Source organism: Cavia porcellus, unplaced genomic scaffold (assembly GCF_034190915.1).
Source record: "Cavia porcellus strain 051 isolate PalLab524CR breed Dunkin Hartley unplaced genomic scaffold, mCavPor4.1 scaffold_32, whole genome shotgun sequence".
Classification (NCBI taxonomy): Eukaryota; Metazoa; Chordata; class Mammalia; order Rodentia; family Caviidae; genus Cavia; species Cavia porcellus.
Window position 1 is genome coordinate 29,531,796 of NW_026947515.1, and position 24,538 is coordinate 29,556,333.

The 24,538-nt window shown below is 57.3% G+C and overlaps 1 protein-coding gene across 10 annotated transcripts in view; it reads right to left on the reverse strand.

The window, feature by feature from the left end:
* Positions 1-2,819: 2,819 nt before the first annotated feature.
* Positions 2,820-24,538, reverse strand: part of Cep131 (centrosomal protein 131) — a 28,545-nt gene continuing 6,826 nt past the window's right edge. The window contains exons 1-25 of one of the 10 annotated variants that reach the window (XM_063242305.1): positions 19,543-19,680; positions 18,431-18,479; positions 15,737-15,851; positions 15,399-15,520; positions 14,352-14,465; positions 13,691-13,861; positions 12,241-12,358; positions 11,700-11,816; positions 11,413-11,566; positions 10,914-11,008; positions 10,252-10,434; positions 9,732-9,908; positions 9,063-9,188; positions 8,764-8,889; positions 8,015-8,131; positions 7,150-7,252; positions 6,214-6,415; positions 5,630-5,737; positions 5,371-5,488; positions 5,088-5,162; positions 4,396-4,538; positions 4,103-4,280; positions 3,859-4,022; positions 3,143-3,203; positions 2,820-3,063 (exon numbers count right to left, since the gene is read on the reverse strand). In XM_063242305.1, coding sequence (XP_063098375.1) covers positions 2,989-3,063; positions 3,143-3,203; positions 3,859-4,022; positions 4,103-4,280; positions 4,396-4,538; positions 5,088-5,162; positions 5,371-5,488; positions 5,630-5,737; positions 6,214-6,415; positions 7,150-7,252; positions 8,015-8,131; positions 8,764-8,889; positions 9,063-9,188; positions 9,732-9,908; positions 10,252-10,434; positions 10,914-11,008; positions 11,413-11,566; positions 11,700-11,816; positions 12,241-12,358; positions 13,691-13,861; positions 14,352-14,465; positions 15,399-15,520; positions 15,737-15,851; positions 18,431-18,479; positions 19,543-19,609 — 3,078 coding nt within the window. In that variant the 5' untranslated portion in view covers positions 19,610-19,680 and the 3' untranslated portion in view covers positions 2,820-2,988. Of the gene's footprint in view, positions 3,064-3,142; positions 3,311-3,858; positions 4,023-4,102; positions 4,281-4,395; positions 4,567-5,087; positions 5,163-5,370; positions 5,489-5,629; positions 5,738-6,213; positions 6,416-7,149; positions 7,253-8,014; positions 8,132-8,763; positions 8,890-9,062; positions 9,189-9,731; positions 9,909-10,251; positions 10,435-10,913; positions 11,009-11,412; positions 11,567-11,699; positions 11,817-12,240; positions 12,359-13,690; positions 13,873-14,351; positions 14,605-15,398; positions 15,521-15,736; positions 15,852-18,430; positions 18,480-19,542; positions 19,682-22,945; positions 23,041-24,538 lie in introns of those variants that run through there. The other 9 variants (XM_003464893.5, XM_063242303.1, XM_063242306.1 and 6 more) reach the window with 9 other exon arrangements.

Here is a 24,538-nt window from a genome sequence, read left to right on the forward strand (position 1 = left end):
CAGAGCCCATCACGATCAGTCCATCCTCCTCTCACTGCCCGGCCCTGGGTCAGGGTCAGCAGGTGACCGTCCCAACGTGGCTTGCATATTATCTGTGGCTGCTGTTGTGCTATGCTTAATGACAAGGCCACAGAAAGTAAAAAGGCAGGCAGAGATACACGGGCAACACCCTAAGCACAGGAAGCCTGTGCGGCTAAACTACGATCAGATAAAGGAGACTTCAAGGCAGACTCACTTCTAGAGTGGAGGAGGATCGGGTTGTAAGGACACGGGTCAATCCACAGGGAGTCACAATCGCACTAATGTGTATACACCTAATAATATGGTTTCCAAATGCAGAAAGCAAAAATGAGCAAAGCACGGAGAGGAAGAGATGATGTACAAAGGTGGGGATTTTAGCCCTCCTGTCTTGAGCACTGTAGAGCAGGTAGGAAAAGAAATCGGTATGGCTGTGGCAGTCAGAAAACAGTGATTCCCTGAACTTCGGTGGTACAGATATCACCCTGCGCCTGACAACTGCAAACCACAGCCTCTTAAAAACACAGGTGTACCATTTACCAAAACTGCACAGATACAAGTCAAAGGACTGAAATAAGATGAAACATTTTCTGTGACCACAGGAAAGCCAAGTCAGAAAGCAAAAACAAAAAGACAAGAAAAGCAATGCAGTCTACACAGTTCATGGTTCAAAGAAGCCACCATGAAAATCAGAAAATATTTTGGATCTAAGGATAGGGAAAACACAACATACCAACCCTTGTGGGTGCGGCTTCAATTACTTCAAAGGCAAAAGGACTGGCAGCCAGTGAGCTACAAGTTGTATCCTCAAGAAGTTAGAAAAAGAACAGAAACTCAGACTCAAGGAAAAGAGAAGGAAGGAAGTAAAGGCAGAAAAGCTGGACTGTTAAATTCCTGGCTTTCTGTTCGCTCCCCAGGCCCCTACCGCCACCCAGCCTGGCTGGGAAAGGACGAAGCCTGGGAAGACAGCCTGGCCGTCAAGACGGCAGAAATGGGGCGTTCCAGTGTGTGGCCTGTTGGGTGACACCAGCCCCATCTCCCGCTGTGCTGTCTTCTCATCCACACAGTGCTAGAAGGGGCTGGGAGACTGAGGTGTCAAGAGCCCTGGGGGTCCAGCCCCCACCGCCCCTGCCTGGCCGTGTCATCACCAGAAGGCAGAACTGGTGTCTCAGTCCCTTTGCCCAGCGCAGGCTTGCCTGCCTCCCCCAGCTCCGGCTCCTCAGGGACACCTCACCCAGGCAGGGTGTGGGACACGCTGAGTGGCTGACAGGAGGGCCGTGGGCAAGACAGAAGCTCAGTCCCTCCCTTTAGCGGCACACACGGATGACGGATGATCGTGACAACCAAAACTTGAATTTAAAAATAACAAGCACAGAGGTGCGAAGGCAGCAGGTGTGGGAGGCCAGTGCCTGGGGGATGCTGGGCACAAGCCTGAGTGCCGGAGTGACAGGAAGGAGTGAAAAATGGAATGAGAGAACCAGTGAGAACTGAACAAAGGATGGGAGGGAGGAAGGAACAGAAAGGCAAATAACTGAGTAAGTGAACCCAGGCATGCATGGAGGACGAACAAATCAAAGGAGCTCAGGAACGAATGAACCCCAGAAGGAGTGGAGCAGCGGAAGCCTTTGGATCGGGGGCCAGGGGCCGCCCCCTGGCTGGGGCTGAGTCCCACGGCCTTCTGCCTGTCTGCAGAGGTCACCTTTTGCCCCTGTCTGTTCAATATCTCACTTGCAGAGGCAGCTAGGACCAGGGGCACAGAGGGCAACAGAGGTCCGGTGCTGGCCTGCCTGGCTCTCGCCAGACTCTGGAACTGCCATTTCCAACCAAGCCTCAGTTTCTGCCCTGGGCCCTGTATGCCCAGGCTGTGTGCAGCTCGCACTGTTTGAATTCCCTCTTGACCTGGGCTATGCCCTCTGAACTCAGTGGGTGGAAGCTGGTGGTCCTGCACGCACCCTCTGCCAGGGAGGGACGCCATATCATTACAGCCTCTGGTCACCAGAACCCAGCCTGGGATCAGGGACTAAGCCAGCTCCTCTGTGAGGATAAGAAACAGTTGATGGTGGCTTCATGTCCCAGAGTGATCAGCTAGGGGCTGGGCAGCCGTGGGCCTGGTGGATGAGATCTTCGAGTAGCCCCCGGAGCAGGCCCAGACGTGACCAGCAGCACCTGCAATCCCCGAAGGGTCTTTCCAGGACGCTGGGCACCCAGCTGCAGGTGAGGACAGAGGTTCAGGGTAACAGGTCCTTCTGTCAGGGCTGGGAGCGCGTTGGTGGCGTCCCTACTGACACAAGGCCAATCTAGGATGTGGTGGCTTTCCTGGAGCTCCCCCCACCATTTCCACCTCCATCCATGTGGGCTGCCATCCTGGCTAAGCGCAGTGAGCAGAGGATGTGCTCTGTGCTCGGGCTGGGCCAGTGCTGCTCTCAAGGCACCCCATCCAGTCTCTAGGCTACCACATCTCGATGGCGAGGGGTATCCGGGGAGGGGTGCCCATTCCCCCAGGAGTCTCTCCAGCCATGAGGACCTGTAACAGTGGCCTGGGGGCTTTGAGGGCCCGCAGGGGTGGGGAGAAGGTCCTTTGGGGCGTGAGATCTGAGTGCTCCCGCCCAGCCAGGCTGGGAATAAAGGGTCCTCTGTGCTCAGACAGGACCAGAGGCTTCAGGCCATAGGGTAAGGCAGACCCTGGACAGAGAGCTGTGGGAGAATGGGGAAGGGAGGGAGTTGTGAACACCAGTTCGGGGACTACGGAGACCGATGCCTGGCTGCACTCCCATCCCAGCTCATAAGAGAGAGGCAGGCTGTACAGAACACTAAAAACCACAGCTCTTTACTATAAAACACAGCTGCAGGTCCCCTGACCACAGGCCTCCTGAGCGGGTGGGCACAGGCGCTCACCCAGCACTCGACCCCTGCGCAGCCCCTGGGCACCAGCCTCAGGGCCCAGCGCCCGCGCGGGCCTGTTCTCCTGCGTCACTTGCCACTCAGAGGCGACTGCTTGTGCTGCTCCAGTAGCTCCTCCAGGTGGTCAGCCCGCCTTACTGCGGCCTGAAAACACGACAGGGTCAGGCGTGGGCCCCACCACAGGTGGGATGTGGAGTGACAAGGGGGCCCCTCGGGGACCCACCTCATGTCGCCTCCGGAGGCTGCTCACAGCTTCCTCCTTCTTGGCCAGGGCCATCTTCACCCTGTGGCACAGCACGGTGAGCATCCCTGCGGCACTCACCCTCAGCCGCACGTTAGCCTCCTGCCATGGTCCCTGACGGCCCTGGCCACCAAAGCTGCCCCTGGTTCACTGCCCAAAAATGAGGCCTCCATGGGAATCAGAACCCAAAGTAGGGTCCTGGAGTGGCTTGGGGTGGGGCCTCTGCTATGATGGGCAGGAAGTCCCCAAGCTCACCTTCCAGGCCAGTGGCAGGCTGTAGCAGACACAGGAGGGCTGCGGGGTCCCTGGGGGCACTCTCTACCCTCCCTGTGCTTGCCCCTTCCCATACAAGGTCTGCTCCTCCCATGCCTCCACCCCTGAGGGGTCCAGGGCTGCTCCCTGGGGAGCAATGGGCTGAGGCCCTCAGCACTGCTGGAGCAAAAACAGAAGACACCGCATGGGATTCCCAGCACCCTGGAACTAGGTACCACCAAGGGACTAGCCCAGCCTCCTAGCCACAAATGTGGAATGGAAGCCCTGCCCAGGGACTCTCTCTGCATCCCACACAAGGAGAGAGGGCATCTGACCTGATTGCCCTCTATGACCGTGATACCCTCTGCTTTGGCACTGTGGGGGCCCTGCCTGCTTGCCTGCCTGTATGACCTGACATCCAGCTCCTGCCGTCCCCAGATGCCCACCTGCGATGCACCTCGTCCAGCTCTAGCTGCTGGCGGGCCTGCAACTCAGCCAGTTCAGCCTTGACCTGCCGATTCTCCTCCTCAGAGGCAGCTAGTCGGTCAGCAAACTCTTGGCGGACCACCTGGGTCACACTGCTGCGCTCACCAGACAGCTGTGCGTTCTCCTGAGGAACAACAGAGGCAGTGGGCAAGCTGGCAGTAAGGCCAGGAGGCTGTGTAACAGGAAAGAGCTGGGGACACTCACTGCCCGCATGTCCTCCAGCTCCTTCTCCTTCTGCCGCACCAGGGCTTGCAGACGCTCTTTCTCCCCCTCCACCTCCCCCAGACGCCCCTTCAGCTCCGTGCACCGCTCCTGAAGCTTCCGCTCCGACTGCTCCAGCTCCAAAAGCTCTGTCTCATACTTGTCGCGCACGCGTTTGACGCTGGCAAGGAGGGAGAGGAGCAGGGTGGCAGGGGACCCAGATAAGCCACTGCTCACAGCATCGCAGCTCCTGGCCCTCCCTGGGTCTTGGCCACCCTAAGGCAGCCCTGGCTCACCGGCTCTCGGCTGCCCTCTCCGTCTCCTCCTTGGCCAGTGTCATGTCAGCTTCCAGCCGGTGGATCACCAGCTCTATCTCCTGGTCCCGGCCTTTCCGGATTTCCTCCTTCAGCTCGCGCTCCCGGTTCAGGAGCCACGCTTCCTGCAGGGACACATGGCTGGTTCGGGAGCTGCCATCAGGAGGACAGAAGATGAGGGAAGGCAGAGGCAACTACACAAGCTCCCCTGCTTGAAAATCGGGACATCTAACGAACCACAGGGGACACAGATTCATGGGAACCAAGGGACCTTGCCCTCCCTCTGAGGAGGGCCATGTCCTGTTACTAGCACCTGGTGAGGGCAAGCAGCATGAACAGGGAGCTGGGCAAGAGGTACAAACTGGGAGTGGCTCCTCGATGTTAAGGATGGGGCCAGTGCACGGGAGCAACCGGAAATTCCCCAAGGAAACAGATGGAGGCACAGCCCCTCGAAGGCTGGGGCAGCTGGCTCAGAAGCACAGGTGGGGCAATGCCTGGGGAAGCCAGCCGCTGTTCCAGCTCAAGCAGCCCGCCCCATCCAGGCGCTTCCTCTCTCTTTCCCAGAGACACGGAAGAACTGAGAGAGAAGCATACAAGCTCAGGACAAGCCTCAGCCCCAAAGCAGCCCTATGTGACCAGGGGAGCAGCCCTCTGCCCAGCCTGCCCAGGCCCACCTCCTTCTTGGCACAGCAGGCAGCCCAGGTTTGATGCTCCACCTCTAGCTGGTCCTTCAGGGCCTTCAGCTCCATCTGGACAAGGACAGGGACAAGGTTCGGCAGCCATCCCGTGGCCTAATTAGCCCACTGCTGTGTCCCCTGCCCCACCCACCCTGTCCAGGGCCCTGACCACCCCCTGGGTACCCCCTAGGGACAGCAGCCTGCAGGGTCAGGCAGCAGAGGGCTGCCCTGCTGGACCCCGGGCTGGGCACAGTGCTCCAAGGGAGCAGAGAGAGAGGACCTGGTGCCGCTGCTCCTGTTCCTCCCTGCCCTTTTCAAACTCGGCCCTCAGAGCTCGGGTCAGCGCTGCGCTGCTCTCCTCCAGCTGCTGCCTCAGCTCCTCCAGCTCTGCGCGCTGCCTGTAGGCCATGTGAAGGGTCAGAGGCAGAAGGGGCTGGTGGGCCAGCTAAGCAGTTAATGGAAGAGGGTTGGGTGGGTGAGGAGAAACTGGAAGAGGCCAAGCAAGGGGCCCCGTGTGAGGAGTCAGTGCCCCCATGCACCTGGCTGCCTGCTGGCCCAGCCGCTCCCTTTCCTCGGCCACCTCGCTGTACAGCCGCCGTCGCTGCTGCTCCAGGGCTCGCTGCTCCTGCTCCAGGTGCTGCTCAAACCTGCAGGATGGTGGGGCCTGGTTCACATGGGCAGGGCCAGGAGCCCCAGGACACTGCTGCCCAGACACAGGTGTGGCCCTGGCCGCAGGTCTTGGGGTGAGGGTGCAACAGGTCACACCTCACATAGACATTGGATTGACTCCCCATCCTGGGGCAGAGAGACAGAGCAAAGAGGCCATGCTCCGCACCAGAGCAGCTACAATGCCACCTGCCCAAGGGTCGGAGGCTTTGGGGCCCCTGTGAAGGTCAGGACATCTGATAGAGCTACAAACCCAATCTGCCTCTCGGAGGAATCTCTGACCACCCCAGTCGGTGGAGGGTGATTTGCACACAGCCCCATCGAGCCCACAGACTTGCTGAGCGAGGCAGGGCCGCTGCTCTGGACCACAGCTCCTGCACCATTTCTGGAGCCCACGTGGTTCAGCAAGGCAGTCGGCCTGAGCCTCAGGCTGAGGTCCCCACACAGAGCCACCCACCGCTGTCGGGCACGCTCGCGCTCCTGCTGGCCCAGTGCCTCCTTCTCCCGCTCCGCGTTCTCCCGCAGCTCCTCGGCCTGGCGCAGGTAGCGCTGTGCAGCCTGCTCCTCACGCTGCAGCAGCTCGGCTTCATGCAGGTCCCTGAGCCTCCTGACCTCCTGCTTGTGCTTGGCAATGAGCTTCTGGATCTCGGGCTCCAGACCTGAGAAGCACAACCAGCTGCAGAGGAGCAAGGGGGCCCCATCACTGGAACAAGGAAAACTGGGGGGCCCACCCACTGAGAGGACCCCACCTACCACAGCCCACTCTGGGGCTCCTGCAGAAGCACAGCCGAGGTGCAAGTGCCCAGGTGGGGAAAGGGCAGGGCTACTTGGAGGCCACCACATACTTTTGGTAAAAGCACCCCACCCAAACCCTGTGCTCTAACCACTGGGCAGCCCAGCGGGGATATCCAGGACCCTGGGACAAGAGGCCAGGCCAGGGGAGCCCTGCACACACTCCTGAAGGGTCCACAGCTCCTTTACACACCAATCTCAAGGGCCCAGATTTCCTCAACCACCTCATCTCTGCCCTCACAGTGTGACCTGCATGCCAGCTGTCTGCTAACCCTGATTTCTCCAAGCTCAGCCCCTGGGGGGAGATGCTGCTCCCAGTTCAGGCCTCTCTGGCCAAGCAAGGCTGGCCGAGGCTGGGGTGGGCCCTGCCACCTCCTGCCCCAGGAGAGCTCCCATCTCTAATGCTGATGCCTCCCCAAGGAAGGTCTTGTGCTAAGCATGTACTATGCACGTGACGGAAGCTATTGTCTGCTCTCAGAAGTGTGCCCCAACAGTGTCCACCTCCGATGGCGGCCCCACCTCTGACAATGACCTCCTGGATCCCCTCCCCCAGTCAGACCAGTCTCTGACAGTGACCTCTACAGTCTCGCAGGGACCCCACCTCTGACGGTGATCTCCTTGATCTTTTTGGTCTTCTCATTGATCCACTTTTCCCGGCGGACTTTCTCAGTAGCACTCATAAGTTCTTTGAGTTTCTTAATCTCCTAGGAGTGGGAACACAGGAAACTGAAAAGAACAGATGCTAACAGCACCCCCGTCCCTCTGTCCTGTCCTGGGTTTGCACTCCAGACAGTGCCTTCTGTCCTCCCAGGGTGCTAAGCTGGGCTGCAGGCCTCTCCACAGCCATCTGCCTGAGAGGCAAGAGGGACCGCCAGCAGCCTGCAGAGGGCCCCCTCGGACTCCCCAGGGATGGTTCATAGCCAGGGCCCTGCTGTGTAGCTGGGGGTCCTCAACTTTGGGTGCCAGTTATGGATACCAGAACCTTTCAGAATGCCACTGTCACCCCTACTCAGAGTCCTGGCACAGGTCCAGGCTGGGGCTAAGGGAACAGGGTCAGCCAGCCTGTATCACTCTTCTAAGCACATCCTGCTGTCCAAGTAGGAGGGAGCCAAGAGTACAGCAGGCAAGATAAGCAGGTCCCACTGCCTGGGGGCCCATGCTGGGTGGAGCAGACCTGGGCTCCTGGGTTTACAGCCCATTGCCCTGTGGAAAGGGCCAGGCAGGCACGTGTCTTCACATGGGGCTCCTCCTCAGGGCTGGCCCTACTGGACACAGGAAACAGCTCAAGAAGGACAGAAGGGGGCGGGGGAGATCCTCTCCGTCTGGCCTCCTAGACCCACATTCCTAGGCTGTGCTGTGGTTGTGTCACCAGAATCTATTTACAACCCCCAGAGGTGGTTGTGGGAGTGAACATGAGGCACAAGGTTAGCAACAGCAGCCTGGCTCTCAGAGGGACGGGCTCTTACCAGCTCATGCTGCTCCTGCATCTGGGCCAGGTGCTCCCGACACCGCTGGTCCCCCTGCTTCAGCTGGGCCACCACTGCTTCACATTTCTCACTCAGGACCTTCTTGTCTTCAATCAGCTGTGACAGGAGGAACCATTGTGTCTAGGCCCCCCTGGCATTCCCTCTCAGGCAATCCCCATCCTCCTATGACTGGACCTTGGAGTCAGCAGAAGGACATGTGCGTGTGCCACGGGGCTCCAATGCTGCCCAGGCTCAACCCAGAGAACACAGCACATACCAGGGATGCCCCATTGGGTCAGTAGGCTAGGCCCTGCCATGACCACACCAGGATCTTCTCAGGATGGGGAGCACTGTGACATCCCCATCACTGCTCCTTGCCCACGAGCAAGTGCCTCGTGAAGCTCCCACCAGGCCCCAGGTTTGGATGGCTGTGGTGACCACCAAGCAGCAGTCACCAGGTAAAGCACCTTCCTCCAGACCAGCAGAGGCCTCCCCAGGGGCAGACGGCCCAGGGGCAGCACTGGGAAGGGTAGAATGTGTGTGCAGGATGCCTCCCACTGGCAGCAGCTGCAGAGCTGCCTAGTGCCTCTGAGGAACCCTATCCCCTGCCTGATGTCCCTGTGGCCCACTGTGCCCAGCTGGAAAGGTGGCAGGCTGTGAGGGGTAGCCCATGTCCTTCTGTGTTGGACAGAGGGACAGTGACAAGTGTGAGAGGCCCCGTCTGGGGCTCAGCCCGGGGGCAGCACCACCTGGTCGATGAAGGTCAGGTGACGCTGGATGGTGGCCTCGTAGTGTTCCCTCTGCTGCCGCAGCTGCCGGCTCAGCTCCTTCTCCGTTTCCTTGACCCGCCTGACAGTGAGGTCACGCTGCTGTGCCTGAGGGGGCACAGACAGGAGGGGGTGCTGGGGCCAGCCCCTGTCCTGGCAGTCATGCTGGGGAGATGGCGAGATAGCGCCTCCAGGAAAAATGTAGCAGCCCTGGCTTGTGGGTAAGGGGCTGGCAGGGGGTTGCCCCACTGACCCCCTGGACGGTACAGCGGTGGCCTTACCAGTGCCCTCTGCAGCAGCACCATGGCTTGCTTCTTCTCCTCCACCTCCAGCTTCAGCCGCATCACGGACGCATTTCCCCTGGTGGCCAGCTCTGGATGGCCCCACCCCACCTCGGGCACCAGCCTCTGTGGATGGCCGAGCATCAGGCGGGCAGCTCATACCTACTGCCCACCTGCTAGATGGCGAGGGTGGCCAGGGACGTGGTGTGACACCCCGCCTGTCCCGTCCTTTGTGGAGAACTCTTGCAGGGCATCTGGACAGAGGGTGACAGCACCACAGCACAGAGGCTGTTTTTATCATCCGGGAGAGGGAGGGCCACAGCCCTCCCTCTTAGTTAGTTAGTTACCAAACCGACTACTAAAAAGGTCATAACTCCTTCTGACTTCCCTGCCTGTGAACAGTAAAATCCACTACTGCTCCACTCTGCTGGTCACTGGTTGTCATCCAGGACTGACACAGCTCAAGGGACATCAGGGCCCAGAGGTGCCAGAGGGGACCCATCCAAAGAGGAATCTGCCCTGCCAGCCTCTACTCCTTGGAGGCCAGGCATGGGGCTGGGGCTGCTATGTGGGGCCCTGGTGAATGACCAGCTCCCATTGAGGATTGGGGCGCCCTGCCAAGTAACTGTCTCCTGTTGGGGGACAAGCAGGAAGCTGGTGAGCGCCCACCTCCTGCTGCGGGGCCAGCCGGCTCTGCTCCGATTTCTCCATCTCATCCAGGAAGCTCATGATGCTCTTCAGCTTGGCCTCTGAGAGAAGTGTCCCCTCCTCAGGCGGTCCAGGGGGTGTAATGAGTTTCCCAAATTTCTCCAGGTTGTCAGCTGTCAAGGAACTGGTATCATCCTCCTGCGGGGTGGGGAATTCAGCACTGGCGAATGCCCGGCAGCTACAGCATTTTGCCAAGGGCAGGTGGCTGGGAGTAGAGAGGCAGCGGGGCCTGCGTCTGGGAGGAAGGGTCTCTCCAGTTACCCCAGAGCCTTGGGGCACACTGCTGGCACAGGCAGGCACCCAGCCTGTGGGTTACAGTGTCCTGACTGCGGGGAGGCGACAGATTGGAGGGGAGAATAAGGGTCAACCGGGACTTCTCTGTCCTTCATTAGGTGACAACTGACCCTGTAATGACCTCAGGACCCGCCTGGATGGTGCCAGAGCCTGGGCTGGGGTGACAGCAGGTGTGTGGCCTAGTTACCTCGTCGATCCAGGCATATTTGTCCTTTTGATAGGTCCTGGGGCAGGGCAGTGGCTCCGGCTCCTCCTCTAGCAGCCGTAGCGAGTCTAGAAGCTGATCTAGGGTCGCTCTGGACTTGGCCTTGTTCCTGACAGAGGCCACTGTCTCTAGGTCTTGGCTAACCAGGTCCTGGGAGTGGGTGTCCTGCAGCAGGCAGGCAGAGAGTAAGAATTTAGCCAAGATGTCACATACCAGCCTGACCCAGCGGCATGGCATTCCGGCCTCTGCAGCCTGCTCCTGCCCTGTGGGGTGACAGCATCTTCCCACCTGGAAATGTGTCTCAAGGTCCCTTTTCTGGGAAAATGGACAGGCTCAGCTACCAGGCCTCACAGGGCAGCCTGGTGGCCTTGCTATCCCCTAGCCTCTGATATTTCGGCTCCTCTTCTGGGCATGAGGACACAGGGTCCGACCCAGAGCAAATGGGAAAACCTGACCAAATTTCAGAGCAGTTCCATGAGACCACGCCCCAGTGAGGACTCCCGAGGTCACTGGCTCATCCCTCAGCAGGAGCCTTCTGGGCAGCCTTTCAGGGCACAAGGATCCCGTGGTGGAGGTGAACTCAGCCACCCCTGCCACAACTCGCCCTGTGAAGCTGACATCAGGAAGCACGACTGTGTGCAGACCTGCCGCTTGTCTTCTGGAGGCTGCTGGGGCTCTGGGGATGACTTGGAGTCGGGCAGGCAGGGGTCCCTGGGGCTTGCAGGGTGGATGCTGGCACCTGCACGACAGAATACAGCACCATCCCACCCAGAACCCTAACCCTAAGGAGCCCCGTGGAGTGCCGGGTGCGGGAAGCAGTTATGATTCCACAGAACAGAGGAACTGGGGAGCCTCAGCCTTCAAGGTGTGGCTTGGAAGAGCCAAGCAACCCCAAGGCCGGGGTCTCTCCCTGCAGGGTCCCTTGTCCAGGGCTGTCTGTCAAGGCTGGGGCACCTTAAGTCCAGCCCTATGGGTGAGTAGGGCAGGAATGGAGGGAAAGGGCCAGGGCCAGTGAGGGCCAAAGTCCCAGCTGGGCATGTGGAAGCCACCAATCAGCTGCAGCGTGGGAGTGGAGAGACCCCCTGGCAGAGGCCACACCCCTTCCCCATCACAAGCCTCCTGAGGCTGAGCCACAGCACTCACCTGTGTTGCTGGTCTTGAGGTCCTGGCAAGCAGGGCTGCCTGGCATTGGGACAGGCTCCTGGGTGGGCAGAGGCCTCCCTGGCAGTCTGGTCTCTGGGCTTTTCTTGGGCAGCTCAGCTTTCCCTGACTTCTGGGCTCGCTTTTCCCGAAGTTCCTACAGGGCATGGGGAGGTCTCTGAGCAGCCCCTGGGCAAGGATGGCCCCTCATCCTCCTGCAGGTGGCTGCTCCCAGGACCAGTGAGTGCCACAGTCAGCTTGGGGTCTGGGGGTCTGCAGGGCCCCTGCACCTGAATGGCCGCCTGCCTGGCCTGGTGCGCTTTCTCCTCCCGGGCCTTTTTCCTTGCCGCTTCCTTCTGCCGGTGCAACTCCAGGAGGTTCCCATTGCCTAGTCGCTGCTGCTGCTCCTGCCAGGGAAGCCAAAGCCATGTGGTTTGCAGATGAGCAGACGGATGGAGACCCTGGACCCAACTGGGAGTTTTCTACTTGACTTCTTCCATCCCTGGGAGACTGTAGGGTTCATGGGGATGGGCAAATGAGACCCCAAACGTGCCACCTCCACTCAGCAGAAAGCAAGTCCCCACCCTGGGCACCCGTGGCTCAGCAGGGAGACAGCTCCACACCTCGGGGGCAGAAGCCTGTGTGGAGCATCCTTCCAGATCTGTAGGCACATCCCAACACCAGCCCCTGGTGACACTCACTGGAGGACCAAGTGGGCCCACAGATGGGTGTGCAGCTATGGGAGATGCCAGGTCTCATTCTATATAGTTTAAGATCCCAGGGTTTCTGGGCCCACTCTGAGGTCCTGGAGCAGCTCAGGAGCTCACAGACCTCCCGCTTGGATGCCAGCAAGTGTTTCAGGCTTCTGGCTCCTGCATGGCGCTGCTGCATCTGGCGGCGGTACCAGCGCTGGATGGTGACAGCAGCCTGGTTTACCTGGCAAATAAACCTGCCCAGAGAGAAAGGCGCAGGATTAAGAGGGGCCCATGGCCACCATTCCTGCAGGAACCTCAAAGGTCCAGGTAGGCAGAGTGAAGCTGGTGGCTGTGTGCAGTCCTTTTCCAACCAGCCAGAACCAGACAGGGCCAGTGCTTCTGGGCTCACTCTATTAAAACCCAAAATCTACCACCTGGAGAAGCTACCCAGGAAAAGCAAGCATCTATTGATATAGGCTTGGATAGCTGTGTGTGTAATTGCTAGAAACTAGAAATAACCCACCAGCTAGCTCAGAGTAAATACAGGTACACCCGGGGGATGGGATGCCACCCAAGACCAAAAAACCACCACCAACAACCTGTACTGGGCACATGGTTCAGGTACCATGGTGTATTTCCTGGCACCCTGGAAAAGGCTAGGTTACAGGCATATGGGCTGGTGAAGCTGGGGTTGGGGTGGGAGACAGGTAAAAGGAGCTGAAGGGCATCTTGGGGTTGCTGGACCAGTTTGGACGCTGTACGGCATATATGCAGCTCTCACCATACACACTTTCCTATATTATAATACTCAAATCTGACTGAACACCAACTTCACTCTTGGTTCGAAGGACCAAGCACGGATCCATTTGGCAAAGGCACCGAAAGCCCAGTACATAGATGGCCACCTGTCGTGAAGGCCCTGGTCTGGACAGTGACACCAGTCCACCTTAAGAGACCGTTCATGGAGGGCACCACAAGGAGTTCTTTAGGAGCAGCCAGCTCCCAGCACCCTTCGTCCTTCTTGCCTGTTTATAGGGCTGGTGCCTGGGACCCCTTGAGTCCTGGGCAGCAAGGCGGGTGAGCCCAGGCAGCAGAGGCTCCTAGGAGCCAGGGTAGGAGGGGCTTGCAGTGGCCACGGCCCTGTTGCCAAGTGCACTGCTCTGCCCCATCCGCACCCAAGGGCGTACATCCAGGACACAGTCCTTTAGGTGTTTTTGTTCTTCTCAGTTTTATATTTTCTTTCCCCTAAACATTTTATAATTAATACTGAGGTATAGTTTATATACTATAAAACCCATCCACTTTTAGCATATAATTCCACGCTTTTTAGAAATGCACAGAGCCGTGCAATCCACTCCCAGGTCATCCCATCACCCTGCAGAGCTCTCCTGCTCTCCAGGCTCCACCGCCCCAGACAGCCATCGCCCCTGCTTCCTCCCTCTAGAGAGCTGCCTTTCTTTGGTGTGTGTGTCTGTGTGTGTGTGTGGGGGGGGGGGGTGCTGTCAGTCTCAGTGTTTTGAAATCACCCTTAAGTGGCACTGGTGTCATTGGAGACAACACAGGCCCCAGCTCCTGGACATGCTCACCTCTCAGCCTCCTCTTCAGTCACTTCCTTCCGCCTGAGAGGGGTGCTGCTCCCTGCAGCTCCACTTGGGGCTGTGTGGCTGCTGCTGGCGAGGTTCTTCCCAAAGCTGCTGCCCTCGCTGCCCTCACTGGTGGCTGCCTTGATGATGTTGCTGGCAGGAAGAAGAGGAGCCCTGCCCGCTGCCTAGGGAAACAACTCTGCCCTAGCACCAGAGAGCACCCCGAGCTGTCCTGTGGTGGAGTGTGGGTGAGATCCATGGGCACCCAGGCAAACATTCTTTATATTTAAAGAATAAGAAGTTCTCAAAAGCCGCAGGAGCCCAGAGCTAGACGGAGTCAAGAAATCGCAAAGGCCACTGACCAAGCAAAGCCATGGAAGGAGTACAGGGAGGGCCTTCTGCTCTGCGTGGCCACCTGTACTGCAATGCCCCAGGGCTCTGAACATGAGAGCGGCTTCCTTAAGGGGGGGGGGGGCACCAGCTGTGAGCCCTGGGCTTGGCCATGTCTGGTCTGTCTTTTCTGTCCCTGGGAAGTGGCCCTGGACCTCATAGCTCAGGTGACAGCACAGAGCATGGCATCCCACACAGAGCCCGAGTGCCACACACCTTACAGCCTTCCGAAGCCCAACCCAGGGCCTGTGCCTCCCAGTGGGTGCTGGCTTACTTGAGGGAAGGGGTGGTCTGGTTGGAGCTCTTGAGGGGGTGCACCTTCTCTGAGGGGGTGTAGCGGTTGTGCACCATGGAGGTGACACAGTTGCCCACAGCTCCCTTGTTGCTCCTGCCAGAGAGACAGGAAGCTGTCAGCATAGGAGGCAGATGGCCAAGATCGTGTCTGAGGCACAGGCTCCGGCCCAGAGGAGCTGTCTGCATCTCCCATGGCATCGCCTGAGGGTCCCTTGGGGCCCTAAGGCCTGTGCCTAAAGAAGAAGCCATTGTTGGAATTGGGAGCCCTCTTGTGCTCCAAGGGGGCAGCAACTGTCCCCAGCCCCACCAAGACAAAGTAGAGCCACATCTGCCTTGCAGACTTGGAGGGGACCCAGAGGGGTCTTCCTTTAGGTCCAGTGGCCAAGACTTCTCCCACATGCTCTGGCTGAGTGTTTGGTGGGCCTGACCACAAGAGTGACTGATGCAGCCCTGATATGATCTCCCTTCCCCTAGAATACACACAGCCTTGAAACTTAACCTAGGACCAGCCTTCAGAAGACACGCATCAGCGTCACTCAAGCCGCCCAGTGCATCTTGGCCTCTGGAGGGAAAGGCTGTCTCGTGAGGAGCTGCTGGGCAGAGGTGTGGCCCTGACAGGCCTGCTGGGCCACAGCAAGCCTTGTCCTTAAGTGGACAGACACCACCTGCCACCTTGTAGCCTCTCCCTTCACTACTGGTAAAGAAGGCCACGCATGCTAGGTGGCACACACCTGTAATCCCAGCACTCTGGGAGGCTGAGGCAGGAGATCATAAATTCAAGCCCAGCCTGAGCAACTTAGTGACTTAGGAAGACTCTGTTTCAAAATTTAAAATAATAATAATAAAGAGCTGAGGATGTAGTTCAGTGTGAAGACCCTGAATTCCAGTACCACATACAAAATCGCCACTGCTTCCTTTCTCCACTCGTTCATTCCGAAACAATCTGATCCAGTCTCGAACAAAAACACAGAGTCCCTGCCCCAGGGCCACCAGCCAGGGGCTGTCCCGTTACCTGCAGGAGTCCCACCTGTTGTTAGCGGTGAAGCAAGGTGCCAGGGTACACTCCTTCCTCCGTGGACCTCCTGGGGCATTGGGGGCACTGGGGTTCTGGGTGTTGGCTGGCAAGCCACAGCCCCTGGGCTGCTCGTCCTGTGGGTCACAGGGATAGCCCTCAGTATACCCCAGCACCAGCCCCTGCCTACCTGACACTGCTACACCCACAATCACAGGAATCCACAATCCCCATGCAAACAGCAGACAAGGTGACCCCAGGGGCCTGCGATGCCCCCTCTCACAGTCACTGCCCCCTCGTGTAAAGGCAGCAATCCTAGGTAGGACGCATGGCCACCTCGCGCCCAGCCTCACCAGAACATTCCAAGTGGCTGCCTTTTCACCGGATGCCTTGCTCAGCCCCACCAGCCTCCTTCTCCCACTAGGGATGCTCTCGAACAGTGTCAGGAAGTCGGGGGACTCCACTGGCCTGTGTCCCAGGGGGGAGAACACACAAGGACAAAGTCAACCAGCAGTGACACCAACTCCAGCAAGGAAGACAGGACCACAGCTGATGAGAGGAGAAGGCCCAGGACGCAAGGGATTCTGCTCCCAAGGCTACAGCTTAAGACAGTCAGCCTTGATGCCACTGTGCCCAGCAAAGGTGCTTTGGTGGGACTGGGAGTTCCCATCCAGCCCTGGCAAAGGCTAGGTCTCATTTCGCCATATGGTACCTAGATGTCTGGGGACCACGGCCCTGCAACAGCTGGCCACCAGCTGCTGACACTCTCCTCCCTGCGGACCCAGAGCTACTCAGGCCTGCAGCTCAGAGGGGACGAGGAACCACCCAGGAGACCCAGGACACTTCCTGCCCCAACTGCTGAGCTGAATGGAAGTCAGAGCTCTGCCGCTGCTCTGAAGAAAGCCACGACTGCAGCAGAGCACAGCTGTGATGCCAGGTACTGTCCATCCACATCTTGGCACGTTAGTAAGCCGTCAACAGGAATGAGGCACCAACACAGGCCATAGCACAACTGCACCATGAAGATGTGATGCTCAGTGAAAGAACCAGACCGGAGCCACCCAAGATGGTGCACACCTGTAACTGTGGCCCTCGGGAGGTTGGGGCAGGAGAACTCCGAGTTTGAGCCCAACCTGGGCAACTTAGTGATGATGGGACCTCGTCTCAAAAATAAAAAGGGCTGGGAATGCAGTTCAGTGAGAAGGCCCTGGGCTCAATCCCCAGTGCCATGAGGAGAAGGAAGGAAGAAGAAACCTAGCCCTTGGCCTCACACCGTATGTCCCAGCAATGCGAACTGTCCAGAGCAGGAAAGTCCCTAGGGGCAGAACCCACAACTAGGGGTTCTGTCTTTTTCATTTTTATCGGTACTGGTTATCGAACTCACGACTGCCTGCTTGCAAGGCAGGCGCTTATGCCGCTGAGCTAAATCCCCAGCCCCAGATACTCTTGGGGTGATGAAAACACTCTAAACTTGATTGTGATAGTCATACAACCCTGTGAATACACCAAATAAAATAAAATAAATTATAGACAGAGTGGTAGACGTAGCCCAGTGGTAGAGCACCCAAGTTTAGTCCCTAGCACTGCAACGAATAAATAAATATCTTGTAAAAGGTCTGGGGTGTAGCTCAGCACTCCGGATTCAAGCCCCAGTACCAATTTTTTAAAAAGAATGCCACAAAGACACCTCAGCCCTGAAGCATGTCACTGCTGTGCCCTGTGGGGCTGGAAGGCAGAGATGGTGGCAACCAGCTGGCCTAGCAGCTCTCACTAGGGCTGTGCTGGTGGGCAGCAGCCCCAAACTCCTGGAGAGGCTCCCAACTCCGACCCAGTCCTCAGCTGCCTTAGGTGCCTTTCCCTGGCCCAGGCACACTGTCCATAAGGCTGCCTTGCTGGCCAGTGCACAGTGCTGCCCTGAGGAGCCAACCCAGCCCCAGACAGCACTGCACACTCCCTAGCTTTGGCAGGGACAGTCATGCAGAAAGGCCCCCAGAACACCTACAGACAAAATGGATCCCCCAAGGAGGTGCTGAGGGGTGGGTTTCACCCCCAACAAACCCACTCCACTCCTGCCAGGGGGATGGGATGCAATGCAGAAAGGGTTAAAGGGAACAGGAGCCTCTTTGTTTGTGGACTGTGTGATCTTTCACGTGGAAAGTGTGAGAGACTCAAACAAACAAGGGCCAATCAGGAGAGCTCCTGCCCACCAGGAGGGACCCCACAGACTACAGGTCAGGGGAGCAGACTCAGGTAGCAATAGCAGAGGATTTGCAGGGTTCCGGGGCTGATCCAGCTAAAACCTGCAAGACTCTGCATCATGGGAACAGCTGGGACCTACGAGAGGCCACCCGAACCCCACAGCGAGGTCCAGGGTAGGGCAGAGCCAGAAGGGCAACCAGACTCCAAAGTCACTGGCACCCCTGATGGAAACCCCACAAGGTTAGCTTTGGAGAAATTACAGATGGTCGGAGCTTACATCACATCTCAAGGAGCAAGAGCCCAGGATCATGAAAACCTGCCACGGCACTTTCCCTCAGAGCCACCAGCTTCAACAGCAAGCCGTATGGGGGATGCACACAGGGCAGGGAACAGGAGCCAGGAGCACCACACACAGTCTTGGTATTATACAAAGGTGGAGGTGACCAGGGCCCAGAGGAAAGATGGATCAAGTAGTTAAAAATACTGAGACCTTAACTGCTAACACGGCCAAGACCCCTTCCAGCCTAGAGCCAGGAAAGAGCTCCCCAGATATCCTTTCAACAGTGCAGCCACCCTGCACAACCATGCACACAACATATATCATGGACACACCACATACACCACACATGCTATCACCTACACACAACAGACAGTGTGCATATGCGCACATACACATGCAATCCAAATACACACCATGCATACTACTCATATATACACCATACACACAAGCATGCCACACACTGTGTACACATACGCAATCCATGGACTCACACCACATACACACCACACGTACACACCCTGTGTCATATCACCCCCAGCATCAACACTGTACAGGTGCTGCCACACACCTAGCAAGTCCTGCACCTTCAGCCCCTGCCACAGGCCACAGTGGACGTCCTGGGGGGACAGGCATTATCTCAGCAAGGTCCCAGGTCATGCCCTGCACTGCCCTGGGCCCCAAAGGCTTGAGAGCAGTCCTGCTACTGGGCAGACAACACTGATCCTCCTCCTCTGAGGAAGGTCTGCTCCTTGACTGGCCAGAACTTAAAATCATCCACAGATCTGTGTCGATGTCCGCTCCCGGCCGGCAGGAAGGACACACGACATAGTCTGGTAGTGGACAACCTTTTCTTTTTATTCTTCTTTCTCCGTACAGCCTGCCCTGGGTTCTCCCAGCTGAAGCCTCCTTTGGTCCGCTCTCCGCGGCTCCTCTTGTGCTTCAGTCTGCCCCGAAGCCTCTATCGGTCCGCTCTCCGCAGCTCCTTCTGGGCTTCTACTTCCGGGCTTCTACCTGGCTTCTACTTCCTCCCAGGGGTGGCACCAGTATATATACGGGTACAGTGTCCAATCATGTTAAAGTAAGCAAGGCAAGCTGATTGGCTAACATCATCAGTTGCCAGGCAGACTATATTGTTGAGCGGGTTGTTTACGCGGTAAGCAGGAAACTAACATATTCGATGGGAGGGGTAATCTACCTCAGGCCTCACTCTTTACTACAGGCCTCACGTCCGCCAAGTGAGGCGACCGGGCTCGGGGCTGCGGCTCCCAACATCTCCCCCTTTTTTATTTTTTATGAATGTGCGCATCGTAGCCCTTCCTGGACTGGGTGCAGAGGCTTATGCCCTATGCGTAGGCCCACCGTAGGTCCTTGGCTTAGACCCTGGTCGGCCGTCCCATGGTCTGCCAAGGCCCTGAGGCCCTCGTCCTTTTTCTAGGGCCAGGCACAAACTGGACGGAACCTGGATGCACACAAGCTTGCACTCATTTCCTCTCCGTAAAGAAATCCCCTCGGAGAGAAATTTAGACCTGGGCAGCATCTAACAGTCCAGCGGCTTACGTGCAGGATGGGGTAGGGCCTGGCTTAGGTCGAGTCGTGCTGGGGAGGCACGCTCTTACCCGTCATTGACTCATCTACCCTGCTATATCATAATTTTTTAGAGGAGGAGTGTGGGAAGCTCACCGTCCCTAGACTCGGTCGTAGGCCAATCGAGCAAGCCATGCATATGCCTGAGGATCTTTTTGTCCATTTCGGGCTACCGCTATTTCTATTCATCTTGTTGGTTGGTCTGTGATGGATCTCCAGTAGGGCAGGTCTGATCTTTAGTCGAGGGCTTTGTTGTCCGTGTCAGTCTCTCCGGTATCCACAGTGGTTCTCGTCCCGGTTCCTGTGGGAAAACACAAACCGCGCCTCGGTTCCAGCTGACCACTGGATCCGGGCCCATCCATTGTCCTGTCAGGACATCTTTCCACTTCACCCACCCTTTATGGTTGGGGGAAGGGTTGCAGTGCTCCACAGCTGGGGAGCGATTATCATTATTTAAATTTAAAAAATTGTGTGTGAATAGTGCCATGGATAATCGTGCCTTTGGGGCCAGGCCTTGGCCTACTCCCCCTTTTTGTTTTTGTAAAATTTCTTTGAGGCTTCTATGAGCCCTCTCAATGATTCCTTGACCTTGGGGATTGTATGGGATACCATGTTTTAATTGAACCTCCATCATTTTGCAGAACTCATTGAAGGCTTTGCCTATATAGGCTGGTCCATTATCAGTTTTTAATATTTTTGGTTTGCCCCATGCGGCCCAAGCCGCCAGGCAATGATTGATCACATTAGACACTTTTTCACCTGTTTCTGCTGTTGCAAATATGACGCGAGAACAGGTGTCTGTGGAAACATGAACATATTTAAGAGTCCCAAACTCCTGTATATGTGTGATGTCCATCTGCCAAACATCACCAGGGATCAAACCTCGAGGGTTTACTCCCCCTTTTTGTTTTTTATTTTTTATTTTTTATTTTTATCTTTTTCGTTTTTTTTTTTTTTTTTTTTTTTTTTTTTTTTTTTTTTATTGGTACCAGGGATCGAACTAACAACTGCACACTTGCAAGGCAGGCGCTTAAGCCGCTGAGCTAAATCCCCAGCCCCTTTTTCCTCGACCGGCGTTTTTCTCAGCCTGCTCGGCAGAGTAGCCGCCCATGAAAATACCGTCTGCCCAGCGGCGCGACGTCATAAGACTGCGGTCGCGACAGAGTGAAACGGGGCGTCACTTCCTGTGCCGGCTGAGGGAAGGGAGGGTTTCCTGTGGCGGCCTCTCGGCGGGGAGCCGCTTTTAGAAAAGAGCTCCAGGGCGGAGCGGATGGCTCTCTATCTCCTCCCCGCCAGAGAGCGCCGGGGAACCGAGTCTGACCATCAGCGCGCCGACCCTCTCCCACAAGCATTCTCTTGTTCCACCCCCGGTCTCCCCGATTGGCGTTTTTCTCAGCCTGCTCGGCAGAGAACTCTGCATACCAGGCTCGCCAATCCAGGTAACTGCCCGAGGGCAGACAGGCCTTTGCCAGCTGAATCCAGTCCGCGGGGGTGAGGGGCCCAGAAGACAGATTCTCCAGCATGGCAATGGTGTAAGGCGCAGTCGGCCCAAAGGTTGTAACTGCATTTTTAAGTTCTCTAATCTGCTTTATCTCAAAAGGCTCCCATACATTGCGTCCCTGGCCCATAGCTACTTGTACAGGAAATATCTCGTAGGGGCCACTATCTATCCCAGGTGGATGTACCTCATGAGACAAGCGTCCCCCCTGCCAAAGCCGCCTGTAAAAATACCGACCTGCCGGCGGCGGAGCATAAGACAGCGGCCGTGATTGGGCGGAAAATGGGGGCCCGTGCATCACTTCCTGTTCTGGCGAAGAGGAAGGGAGCTCCCGGGCGGCCGCCCCGCGGCGAGGGATCGCCTCCGGAAACGGCCCCCAAGGTGGGGCGGAAGGCTTCGCCTCCCTCTCGCGCCGGGGAGCGCTCAGGAGCTCTCTACTCCTCCGCAGACCAGGTTGAGCAGAGCGCAATTCGCGGGGCAACGCTGGAAAAGAACCCTGCGACTCCTTATTGAGCGATTTAGGCTCCTGACAGCTGGTCTCTTTGGCCTCCTTGCCATTCAACTTTCCCTCGTCCTCGGAGTCAGACGACTCCGAGGCTAGAGCCCCGTCCTCCTCCTTAGCATCCTTGTTCCCCTTGACAGACCCCTCTCGGGAGCTCCCTGACTGGGCCTGCTCAGATACCCTGCATACTTTTGTAAGCTCTTGAGAGCTTTCTCCACAACCACCCTCGCTCTTAGTGCCGCTACCTAGCATGTTTCCCATTTTTTAATATGTTACTCACCGCGTGAGGCCCAAGGAATCCGCCACTTACGCGTGAGCCTGAGGGGAGTCTAAAAGCCCTGTAGGTGCGCGCCACCCAGAGCCCAGGCTTATCCCCAACTCACCTGTCTCGCAGCTCTGTACTGGAGCGTTGTCCACTTCCACGTCGCGGGGGTGATCAGTCCCCGGGCGGGCCTCCAAATGTCGATGTCCGCTCCCGGCCGGCAGGAAGGACACACGACATAGTCTGGTAGTGGACAACCTTTTCTTTTTATTTTCCTTTCTCCGTACAGCCTGCCCTGGGTTCTCCCAGCTGAAGCCTCCTTTGGTCCGCTCTCCGCGGCTCCTCTTGTGCTTCAGTCTGCCCCGAAGCCTCTATCGGTCCGCTCTCCGCAGCTCCTTCTGGGCTTCTACTTCCGGGCTTCTACCTGGCTTCTACTTCCTCCCAGGGGTGGCACCAGTATATATACGGGTACAGTGTCCAATCATGTTAAAGTAAGCAAGGCAAGCTGATTGGCTAACATCATCAGTTGCCAGGCAGACTATATTGTTGAGCGGGTTGTTTACGCGGTAAGCAGGAAACTAACATATTCGATGGGAGGGGTAATCTACCTCAGGCCTCACTCTTTACTACAGGCCTCACGTCCGCCAAGTGAGGCGACCGGGCTCGGGGCTGCGGCTCCCAACAGATCTGCAGCCCAAGAAGCACTTGCCAGCTGAAGGATATGGCCTGTGACAGTGAGTGACTATCAGCCCAAGGGTGTCTGCCCCAACCCTCACAATGGCACAGGGACCCCAAACCAGCTCCTGCTCCCCTACCAGCTTGGAGCCTGCAGGGGAGGGTGGCTGTCTGACTGTCAAGGGCAGGGACGGGGAATGGAGGGTTCAGAACTGACTCGATGCCCCATTTCCTGCAGGGACAGGTCTGGGCATCTGAGGGCCTAAAATCTGTCTCAGGGCCTGGCTCCAGTGTCTTGCAGATGTGAGAGGATGGGCTGGCTGCACATGGCTTCCTTGGCCTTCCTGGCTCAAGAGGAGGGAGTAGGACCCAGCAGCTGGGCTACAGAAAGGTTACCCCAAGCCCAATGCCCTGCAAGGGCCGCCACTGACTGCACTGAAAGGGCCCAGGGAGAAGCTGGAGAAGCAAGGAGAGTTAAGGGGCAGTGCTGCCCCAGGGGCACAGCTACCTGCCAGGTGGGGCTTCCACAAGCCCAAAGCTGACTGAGGGAAACAAAGATTACCTGGGGGAGCCGGTCCAAGGCTGGTTGACCTGCGTAGCACTGTTAGATCTTCGAAGATTGTTGATGGCCCTGGAGTTCCCAGGCCCTGTGGCCTCCTGCAGAACAGGAGAAGGCAGCCCATTCAGGGGCAAAGGTCTCAGACCCCAACCAGGCTGGGCCCTCGAAAAATGGGTAAGCATAGAGGAGTGCCAGGTAAGTAGGGATGCAGGACCAGGGCCCAGTGTGGGACCTGGGCATGGGTAGGAGAGAGCCCTGGCACTGACACCTCAATTTCCTGCCAAGGCAGAGCCATACTCGCCAGCAGAGAGGGAGGTCACGTGGTTGGCCAGGGATGGCTCCTCACTGCCACCACAGTGAGCTTGGGGAATGGCAAGAAAACACTCGGCCCCTCCAGGCCTCAGCCTTCCTGTCAGTGGGGAGTGCACCCCAGGGTACCCTGGGGTCACTGTGAGGGTGAATGTGGAGACAAGGGTACCGTGGGCAAGGGGCAGACACAGCCACCTGCATGGACCATGGGGATGGAGGAAGGTACCGCCCTCATCCCAGACCCCAGCAGCCTGTGTCCTCACAGTTAGTGTCTTGGAAATAACAAATGTGCTGATCAATGTGGGAGCCCTCTGGGACCCCAGGTGGAGAAAGAGATGAGCATTTATCAGAGGCCACTATGGAGTCATGAGGTGCTCCTGGGGAAGGCCCACTCCCTAGAGGAGAGGGATGGCGGCCCTAGGAGGCAGCCCACGCCACCAGCAGCTTGCTCTGCTGGGTGGAGGAACTGGCCAGTGGTTCACAGGCACATGTTATACTACGCTTCCAGCTTTTCTGTAGGCTTCAAAAAAACCTTCCAGAGGAAATATTTTGGGGAAAAAGGATTCAAAATCAGTGGGACACCCTAGGAATGGGGATTCCCTATGCTGGACAGCAGCTTCCACAATGAGATGTGATACAGCCAGTGCTCGCCCCAAAAAAGAGGCCTTGAGACCTAGAAAACAAACCTACAGACTTAACATTCTTCAGGTATCTTAAGACTTGAATCCTTAAACAAAAACTAACCCTAACCCTAGCCCAGACAAAATAAGAAAACAAGGAAACATGAAATCACACAATTTGCCATGGGCTTTTCCCCACATCATGAGACTGTTTTCTTTAGTTTTGATTTTTTTGAGAGGGTCTTGCTATGTATTCCAGCCTGGCCTCGAACTCCTCACAGCAATCCTCTTGCTCAGCCTTCTGAGTGCTGGGATTACAGGTGAGCACCACCACGCCTGCCATGACATTGTTTTCTTAAGGGAAATGGCAGGTTGGGAGAGGCCACCATGGAGCAGGGTACTGAAGTGACACAGGTTGAGATGCCCACTGGGAGGACCCATGCTTCCTGACCGGGCTGCAAACAGCAGACTGCTAATAACTATGGATTGGTCCACACCATAGGCAGGTGGCCTGGTCCCTGGCAGGGGATGCCAAGGCTCAGTTGCCATTTGTGAATGTTCCGGGTAGACCACTAAGGGATCCCAGGCCAGTCACTGAAAGGACCAGAGAGGATGGCATGTGTGGTGAGGGACAGTCCCTTGCCCTGAGTTTCTGGGAGGTGACTAC